Source organism: Lampetra fluviatilis, chromosome 15 (genome assembly GCF_964198595.1).
Source record: "Lampetra fluviatilis chromosome 15, kcLamFluv1.1, whole genome shotgun sequence".
NCBI classification, from domain to species: domain Eukaryota; kingdom Metazoa; phylum Chordata; class Hyperoartia; order Petromyzontiformes; family Petromyzontidae; genus Lampetra; species Lampetra fluviatilis.
The window spans coordinates 8,047,053-8,057,277 of NC_136289.1; the positions used below are offsets into that span (position 1 = coordinate 8,047,053).

General features: G+C 46.8%; 1 protein-coding gene across 3 annotated transcripts; it reads left to right on the plus strand.

The window, feature by feature from the left end:
- The first annotated feature begins 70 nt into the window (after positions 1-70).
- On the plus strand, positions 71-9,670 carry PLCXD1 (phosphatidylinositol specific phospholipase C X domain containing 1). 3 transcript variants are annotated; one of them, XM_078863090.1, is made up of 7 exons: positions 71-236; positions 2,031-2,201; positions 3,762-3,898; positions 5,578-5,706; positions 6,949-7,110; positions 7,389-7,572; positions 8,056-9,669. In XM_078863090.1, the coding sequence occupies exons 2-7, from the start codon at positions 2,063-2,065 to the stop codon at positions 8,316-8,318; spliced, it is 1,014 nt and encodes a 337-aa protein (XP_078719216.1). In that variant the 5' UTR covers positions 71-236; positions 2,031-2,062; the 3' UTR covers positions 8,319-9,669. The 3 variants fall into 3 exon arrangements, with proteins under 3 accessions (XP_078719216.1, XP_078719217.1, XP_078719218.1); XM_078863091.1 differs by lacking the exon at positions 71-236 and having other exon boundaries at positions 1,259-2,201; positions 7,392-7,572; XM_078863092.1 differs by lacking the exon at positions 71-236 and having other exon boundaries at positions 2,141-2,201; positions 3,766-3,898; positions 8,056-9,670.
- Positions 9,671-10,225: the final 555 nt, after the last annotated feature.

Below are 10,225 nucleotides of genomic sequence, written 5' to 3' on the forward strand. Positions count from 1 at the left end.
AGTGACGCGCGGCGCCGACTTCCGGGTGCCGCCCCCCGCCCGCCACGTGGGTGGAGCCGCCGCTGCCGCCGCCACGTGGGCGGAGCGGCCGCCGCTGCCACCGCGCGTATAAAAATACAGCAGGGGTGAGGCTGGAGCGAGGAAGTTAATTGTTGGACGATTTCCAACGGAAGCAGTTAAGCAGCAAAGTATACGACGACAGATCGCACGCCAAGCTGTCGAGACAACGCGGCGAGGTAATTAGCCTCTGTTTTTTTTTAAAGCGTGCTCTGTTGAAGCATCCCAGTATTATTGTTATTGTTTCGATTTCTATTTTTAAGGTCCATCAGTTTGTGTGCGTGACCGGTGACATTGTTCAGAACCGTCATGAGCAAAGGAAGGCGCTGAAATGTGCGCGACGAAGCATGAAGATGTGCTTGGAATTAAACTGAGACGGGAAGAGGAACGCATGGATTAAAGTGCATACATCATGGGCAGGACACGGAAGTAGAAGATTGATAGCCGGCGGTCGTGATTTACGACGGAGTGGCAGCCAAAGGAGAGAACACGCACTATAGGGTTCGTCAATCGAGGAGATGGCTCGCGTGCAGGTGCTCGCTGTATTGTTACGTCGTCGGGTCGTGGGAAATGCCTACGGCTTGAGGCGTTCATCCAGCAGTAGAGGTCTCGTGGACTACTAACATTATTAGGGGCGCCATGTTCGCGTGATGTCAATTACCTCGCCTGGTATGTAGGCGAGCCTGGGTTCGATCCCCACCCTGGTTTTTCCATTTAACACATTTAGAATTAGAAAAGCGCGTTTAGAGTATTTGGCTGCTATAAATGTTCACATGGCACGCCACTTGGTTGAGCTATCATTTGTGGCCAGGTCGCATCTAACAAATAACTTTATAGTTAAGTGTGCCTTAAGGACCTGGTAATATAAGAAAAAAATTCCCCAGTAGTTTTATAGTAATCCCCGCGTATTGTCATTTATCCCGGCTTCTCCGGTATAATGAGTTTTAAGAGTTTTAAATCCAAACAAGCGCAACGAGGAGGCGTGTGCGTGGGGGTGGGGGATGGAATTCGTCTGTGCAGATCTGTGCGACAAATGACATTGCTCGGTGTACAGTCTTTCTTTGAAACGACTAGCGCAGCACCGGCGTTGGCAGTACGCCCACACACGCGCGCATCGTGTCCATGTCAACACTTTTTAATGGGGACTGTAACGCCTACCTCGCCGTGTTGTGTATTTAAACCTTTAAAGGGGAACTTTTACAACGCTTTTCCGCAACTCTGTCTATTTAAACGGGCAACGTCTGCGTCGTAATGTGGTGTAGATGTGTTTGCATTTGCGGTGATTTTAATGACCACGCGTTTGCGATCTGATCTGCACGAACACCTTTGTCGAGGCGGCGGGGGGGGGGTCTTTAATGCGGTGATCGCTCCCATTTCAACCCGCTGCTAGATTAGTCCCTCCCCACGCCGAGGGGTTCCTTGACCATACATCACCGCCCTGGTTTAATGCGGGTTTGTTGAAGGTGGGCGTCAAGCCAGACAATTAGTTGGCTGTGCTGCACTGTGAAGAGGGCTCGGGTTTGGTTTAAAGTATATATGCCCGGTGCTGGAAATAAAAAAAAGCCCAACGAATGCACGATACGCGCGGCTCGTTTGACCGCCTAGACCGAGAGCCAGCTGATGAGAATGTTGTCATTGCTAACAAACACCGGGCTCGATTGCGGTCGTAGTTGAAACCAGGCTGGCGTTGAAACGAATAATTGACTCTGAACGAACCGAGTCATTTGTCAAATGTCACTGCGTCGTGCTATATATAGCGTGAACGAGAATTCCGTCGCCAGTACCTCGTTTGACCAAAGAGCGACTGCTTTTTAGCCCCAAGGGTTAAATCGGTATAGATCAGAACAGTTGGCTACGTGCGGTGCGAAAGAAATTCAACACACAAGTACATTTCAAGTCTTCTTTTCCGTGATTAAGAAGCGGTGTTTGGGTATTGTTGATGTCTTTTAAGACTGGCGCTGCTGTTGTTTTAGAGAACGACCCCTGTTAGCTGACCTCTGGCGAGATGAGCACTTGTACTGTAGACGTGTTGGAGGAAGACCTCGCCCTGGTCAAGGCAACTCGACGGATCCCAAACAGCGACTGGATGGCGGGGCTGCCTGAAGCTCTCTGGGATATCCCCCTGTGTCACCTCGCCATCCCAGGTAAATGAATCGTTGAGCACGGCAATGATGGTGAGGTTAAAGGTTGCAGCGGGCCCTGCGTTGTGTTTGCTCTCACACTATCCTGCTTGAGGAAGGTGCCTCCACACGACGGAGGATATGTTGGCCTACTCTTCCACACTGACCAGACATCTTGGAAGAGGTGGGTGTACCCACCACTTGTAACATCATACCCATTGTGGTGTACAGTATCCATTATACTATTTTTTTATTTTATCATTTTTACAGGTGGGAGATTTTTTTTATTAAGCCTTACCATTGTTTCAATTGCCATGCCAGGAGATTGACCCACAGAACTGAATTGGAAGTCTAGTTTGCTAGCTATTACGTGAAAGTAGCTTCCCATTTGAGGAAGATGCAGTACAAAAAGCTAACAGCTAATGTAGATACACATCTAGGTTGACGTGTATTCCTTTTCTGTCCGAAAGGAGTTTGACGCTTCATTGTTACTAAAATAGACTTTTATAGTTATGGCCAAGTGCGTCATTCTGAAACTCTTTCTGAAACTCATTCTGAAATTAATTATCCTATTCGGGAATTACCTGCTGCTTCAGCCAGTATAGAAGAAGCCAATGGGGCTGCGTGTAATTGTTTGAACAAAGCACAACAGGTGCGGCTATTCCATTCACAAATAAAAAAAATAGTCTCCCTTTTGTAAATGTGGTAAAGTTAAATCTATTCTACTGGACATCTGAGAAAGAGCTTTATAGTTTTTTGGATTCGTTCCGAATAAATATATATTCTGATTCTTACATAACCGACCACTACACATAGGATTACACAGGAGGTATGGACGCTATACTTTACATCATGCAACTTCTCATGCCATAAAATGGATTACCAGACTCGGGCACACAGTTGTTTTTTATTTGCCATACGAACAAAAGTGATGTGAATGCGATTTCACAAATACTTTTAATGCAATGCAGTTTGTCACGAGAGCACTGTCACTTAATGTCTGTGATTGAAAAAAAAATACTTTTCACTACTTAATAAAAAAAATAACTTGAGTCGGATAACCCTGGACACTGCATAGGTATGTATCTGCAATGAGGTTTGTTTGTTTGGAATGCTGTCTCTTGAAATTAATTTAGATCCATTATCAGATGCATGACTCGGCTTGCATACAGCTCCTAAATGTGTCTTTTCCATTGGCCAATAATAAATGTGTCTTTGGTATAATAAATAAAATCACAACCATGATTTCCATGTGTTGGTCAGTAATTGTGTTTGTCAAAGGTTTATAATTAAAAAAAAATTACATCAGATGTTAAGACTTTTTTTAAAGAGTCTTAAATCCGTAACCAATACTTTGATTTTAAAAGTGCGGTAATATGCCTGTCTCAGAATTATTTAAATGCTGATTCAGAAAATGTTTAGAATGGAGGTTCACTTCAAGCCTTATTTAATAAAGGTTATTATGTAAAGTCAGTTGGGGGTTGAAGACACTGTGTGGAGGGAACAGCCCTGTTGCTGAAGCACTCACACCTCCCAGTCTACTCCTGGACTTCATCCTAAAAGTGTGGCTACGTCTGTCGGCAGGCAGCCACGACACCATGACCTTCGACCTGGATGCAACATCGTCGCTTGAGCCATCTCAGCCACAGATCCTGCACACGCTCTTGCAAGTGATTCCTTGCATCGCGCGCCCCATCATCTACAGCTACAGCTACACGCAAGTGAGTGCTCGTCGCTTGCCCATGCAAACCGGCTTGGCCAGCCACTCGTGGTCCAATGAACAGCATTTTCAATGTATATCTATATATATAAAAGGGAAATTTGTGAATATGTGTGTCTGTTCAAAATGTTTAGCATACTTCCCGACATCAACAAACTTGAAATTTGCCAGACTGTACACCATGAAATTTTTTTTTAAAATAGACTTTTGTATTTTTTGGGGGGGGGGGGGGGGAGGGCGCAATTATGCATATATTTTGCACGGCAAGTGAGCTGTGACGTCACATCTGTCATGTGACCCGTGTGCGGAAGCGTCACGCAGTGTGCCTGCTGATGTCACCCCCCTAACCCTCCGCGGGTAAAGTGCCATACAAATGTGTTGGTCTAAGGCGTTCTTCGCGCAGCATTGCTTTATTATTTCAGTCGTTTACTGCCGTACGCACCCTGAAAGTTGTCTGCAGCAAGCACGTGTATGTGTACCTGTGGACGCGCGTGTGGGGAGCGGTAGTGTAGTGCTTAGCACACTGCGCTACGAACCCGGCGACCCGAGTTTGATTCCTGCTCACGGCCACCACCGGTGACGATTATTTTAACCGGTCCTGGGCCTCCCCTAGGTCGACTCGGCCTCAAACTAGTAACTGCTGTGGTGTGAATATCGCCACTGGGGAGACAAAGGCGGCGGGGCGTGGTGAATCCAAGTCCCGGGTGAAGCCGGGTAGTAAAGCTAGTCGTATATAAATGCAATTGCTTCTCAAGGCACTTTACAAATGTGAAAAACTACTATGTCAACATAGAAAGGCTGTGGGGGGGGGGTTGAGGGAGGTAAGTGCGGGAGAGGCGAAATGGAGCAATTCCGTGGTACAGCCTGTCACAAAGCAACCAGGGATCCGCACCAGCAACAATGAGCCCCCTAATGAGTCCCAGGGACAACCAGGGCAGCCAAATATCTGAACATCCACATGGGGTGAGGGCCCTTCAAAAAGGACCTCCCCAGAGGTTTTTCAGGGGAGGCCGGGTTCCATTCACCAACAAGTCCCAGGGCAGTCGTTGAGTTTGAAGCCTCTCTCCGTGCCGACGGCCTCAGTTTTAGTCCTGGCGCAGCTGCTTAAAGCACGCAGATTCCATCTCCCATTCATCACCCTCTATAAGTCTAATTACTTGCCTTGGCTGACATTCCATTAACAAAATAATAATAAAGAAAGGCTAATTATCTTCACATTCAAACAAGTGTGAGGAGCCAATCTTCCCCACATGTAATCACTGGTTATCATTCATTTGAGTGGTGTGCACTTATAAAAGCCTGCTTGCTTGCTTGAAATGAACTTTACCAGTGTAATAAATATGTGGGTATGCCGTCTTATTTCAACAACTCTTACATCCTTTGTCTTGTTAGGGTGCGTTAGTTTAGCTGTCTGAAACAAATGGCATTTCCAAAGTGCTCAAAAGTCTTCAATTCCAACATGCACTTCAGTAATTGCCCATGAAAACGATGTAGAACGTTTCCAATTTTGCCATTTAATTTTGTGGCGTTGCATTGGCATCGCTCGATAGAAACTGCTCACGGACACACGATGATGTGTAAAAAGGCGGTCGTCACCTGAACCGCCAGGAATGGTGCCGGTTCACAGGACTGTGTGGAGATCCGGGACTTGAACCCTGACTGTTTATCGCCCTTGCGCAGGACTTCGGTGTGAGCGGGCAGCTCGACATTGGGGTGCGCTACCTCGACTTGCGGATCGCGCATTACCAGAAGGACCCCACGGAGATTCTGCGCTACACTCACGGGTTCTACACCACGCTCACCGTGCAGGTGCGGAAGGAGTTCTGTTGCTGTGTGTGCAAATGAGATGGAGCTGCCGGTTGTGGAGGCATACACCTGTAGTCCCCTAGCCTTGGAGTCAGTTTTGTTGGTTCATGCCAACATAGACGTGTGTGTGTGCGTGACTTATGGGGAGCAGTAGTCCAATGGTTAGCACAGGTAACACCAGTGGTGATTATCTGAACTGGTCCCTTGACTCCGCGAGGTTGACTCCGCCTAAATGAATACTGTGTATGTGGCAGTGTGTAAACAGCACTGGGGGGGGACAAAGGTGTCCATGTGTGGTGTTGGCCATACCAACCACCTCGTGCGATAGGTGCTCACAAACAGCACTTGCCATAATCATCCGTATATAAAGATAAAGGTCTTTGTATGCGATTCCCAGCCTATCAAGATGGGAGATGCCCAACAGATGACAGGATAGGAAGGAGGTTGTTAGTTAAATGTGTGTAGGGGTGTTACGGAGGGGCTGTTATAGAATGGGATCAGATGGGAAAGAAACAGTGGGCGTGGCTATGTCGGTGCACGGGAAGGTGCTCCCAGCGACGTCCGCATCGGGCAGCCTGGGGGGCTGACTCGGAGCTGGGATCCCCCAGGGCCCCACCCCTCAGCGGGGGTTTTGGTATAAAAGGGGATGAGCCGGAGGGCTCGGGGAGAGATGTTGAAGCTAACCAGTGAAGGCTGAAGATCGTCGTAGATAGAGCCCTGGACTCCCCTGGATCGCCGCCCTTATCAGGGCCGAACAGGATCGAGCCAGCGGCGTGGTCCCGAGAGCCAGAGCCGGTGCTCTTGTAAGAGCTGGTCTGGGACTCCGGGTACCGTGAGCCCGACTTACCAGTGTCGGGCTAGCTAGCCTACCCTAGCCCGTTAGTGGAGGACCCAGAGGTAGGCTAGGCGTAGCTAGAGAGTGTATCCCCAGTTAGACGGGTGAGGGGGCCGATACCCCCTCCAGTGTTGTATGTCAGTGTTGTGCTGTACCGACACGAAATAAATACGTGTGCCTCCAAACCCCGGCGTCCAGTCTCCTGGAACATTATTACATGTGTATTAAATTTTCGAGTTCTGTCCCTGTATATGCCTTGCTTGAACATTCAAACCTTGGATTAAATACTTGTCCACATCTCACAACATGGGGACTTAGCTGCAAGTCTTGAGACTCGATGAAGCATTCTTCAATCAGTGAAGAACCCCCCCCCCCCTCCTCCAACCCGATACCACCTCTTGCCCTCCCAGGACAGTCTGAGTGAGATGCGCGAATGGCTCAACGCTCACCCACGCGAAGTGCTGCTCCTCGACTGCGCTGCATTCTACGACGTCAACAGCCAGATGCACGAGATGCTCATCGCTGCCTTGAAGGCCACCTTCGGCTCCAAGCTGTGCCCACGGCAAGAGCAGGTGTTGAGGCGCAGGCCATCCCCGAGAGTTCACCGCTAGCTAGACGACGTGTATGATCGAAACTATCCCTATGACCGCCACAGCGTGGGGAAGCCTCGCCATAGCAGCGGACTGACGGAGCTTTCATTATTTACGATAATTCTCGGTGCACGGCATTGGAAGTGCGGTATAAATAAAGGATCGTGACATTTGTATTGATGGCATACGTGAACGTCTGAGTTCTCATTGAGAAAAAAAAAAGTTGAATGTCAACCCTATCACCATTCCCCCTATTAAAGCAGCAGGTGACCCTTCGCTGGATGTGGAGCGCCGGATACCAGGTGATAGTTTTCTACGACAACCGGGACAGCGTGTCTCTGCACGAGCAACTGTGGCACAACATTCCGTACCTATGGGGAGATACGACGGACATCAAGAAGCTACTGGAATACCTCAACCGGGAGCTGCAGCTGGGACGGAGGGGTGAGCCACACACAGGGGAGAGGGGGGTCCAAACGACTACATGCGCAGTACAGGACTGCGTGGTGCAGAGCAATCCGATAATAACTTACAGGAGCATGCTGCCACCACCTCGATAAAAGCCCGAAGGTGGTGTCGCGTCGCTATAAATTGATACACTAATATTAAAATATGCTGCAATGCACATTGATGTCGGTTGGGTGGCGCTGTGGGAGCACGGCAAATGTTTAGTCACTGGTCACGAGTTCAAATCCTGATTGCGGACGACTTGGCCCATCATCATGTGTTCCAGGTCCATAAAATAATTTACCTCCTTTGTAAAAGATGATGGTGGTTATCACACAGGCTAATTCCTATCGTAGAAATGTAATTATCACGACTTGACTCTGGATTGTCATTTGATATGCGCTCTGCCTAATGCTTGTTTGAGCGCCAGTACATGCTTTTGACATTTTTGACTGCATCCATGTGGATTATTTGTGGCAGATGGATTTTTTGTGGCGGGCATGAACCTGACGCCAGACTCGCGGTACATCATGGAGAACCTGCGCGGCTCCATCCGTCAGATAACCGAGGGCGCGCTTCCTGCCGTCATGGAGTGGCTCGTGCAGCAGACTCCGGGTGCCGCCCCCGCTTGTGTAAACGTGATTGGCACGGACTTCACGGTGCCCGACGTCGTGTCCACCATCATTTCCCTCAATTGGAAACTCTTGCAGCGTGTTCCCGACGCCACAAAGGTTTTACGGTAGTTCATCGGCGACAGTCGGAATCTCGATTTGTAGCGGTACGAAAATGTATTCTCGTGTACCCGTTCAGCTGTGAATCCATTCTCGGCAAGTTATATTAGTGCTATATTAGAGCTGATTGGAAATTTGATTGGTTAAGGGAATATCTGATGTATCAAGGTTATTTCACATTTAATGATTGCGAATGTGAACTTTTGTAAAATTATTCCCAGTGGTTGGAACATCTGATTACTGTATAGTGGCAATAGTGTGATACAATTTTTTTTATTATGGAAAGATTGCACTGCAATATTCCTGATGACCATTAACAAATGAATGTGTGATACTGCCTACTCTACCGGTATTATCTGAACCAGTCCCGGGCCTCCCCTAGGTCGATTCGGCCTCAAATGAGTATCCGGTGTAGTGTATAAATATTGCCCTTGGGGAGACAAAGACGGTTGGGTATGGTGCTGGCCACCCACCCCCTCATGTGCCGTTCCGGCCTTCATAAATGCTCGCCAACAGCACTTGCCCCACCAGTATGTTAAGGCTATAAGAGGAATCTGTCTTTTTTTTCTAAATTTAAGTCCTGTATTTGCCATATTTGAATTAACAGAAAGCAAAACATAACAGCAATATTTGTGAGATTGTGTTACAGGCTGCTGGGGAATTGGGAAACTAGTGTCTTATGCCACCCGGACTAAGCAAAAATGATCTGTTCTCAAGTTTTCTTTAGAACCAACGTAAAAGGCTAAAGACATTTTGCCATTGCGTGAAATCTTAAAAGTTACTTTACCATCGGTGCGAGGTTGAGATGAGCCATTAGAAAAATTCGCATAACAGGATGGACTGTAAACTTCTGAACTATGGGTGGCAATTTTTTGGTCGTGGCTTTAAATTTAAAGTGAATCGTGGCATTCATTGAACAATGAGATAATTGTGCTTGGAAATGACAATCTCCTGCGTACAAGTGGTTAGATAATTGAGACTACACCAGGCTGCATTTTCAGCATGTCGACTGTGTGGATATTTTCCCCTGCAGTTAACGACCTACTTGAGCCAGTTTGGCTGTGTGTGCTGAACAAGCTCACCCTGAAGCCAAAAAAGCATAATTGAATCATATATTTTTTCTTTTCCCGGGAGTAGCAGTGAATTTCCATGCAATGCATGCAAGTCATTTGTATTCTAAGCACGCATGTGCAGGGACGCATTTTTGTGTTAATCACTCGGGGACATTATGGATTGGAAGTGTTTAAATGAAAGATTTAAGTTGCTTTCAAACAGTGGTGGGCTTTTGTACAGTTATGATTTTTGTATTTTTGAAAAATGATCATCTATATTCTATGAAAAATAAAAAGCACTGATGGCACGCCTTTTTTCTGTCTGAGCACAACATGAATACAGCCTGCTCTTTGCATTATAGGGGACAAGATGAAACATGAACAGACATTTGAAGGGCAAAATGAAAATGCTCTTCCTGCGGCAACCCATACTGCAACTGATGACATACAGATTGTCCGCAAATATAAAATTTCTATCCATTATCTAAATCATGTAGATAAGATAATGTGCGAAATCATTTGTTTAAACCTAATCGGCCACCGATAGTGTATAATTTAGTGTGACTTTTGAAGATCAATAAAAACACAATCAACTTAAAAAACCCTGAAGGCATAACCTTTGCATTGCACAGCTATACATTAATATCGCTACGCTGGTGACTTTTGCATTTGAGACTTTCCTGGTCTCGTTAGTGCTCATCTGGTTAAGCAAGATTAATTTGAACTGGATAAAACTGCCTATCATAATTACTGGTACATACTACTTGACGATCTTATTTCGGAGCATATTATGACAGCTGAAATGCATTAACAACGCATTGAATTGAGAAGAATTTTCACCAGTGATTTGAAATGTATTTTTAATGT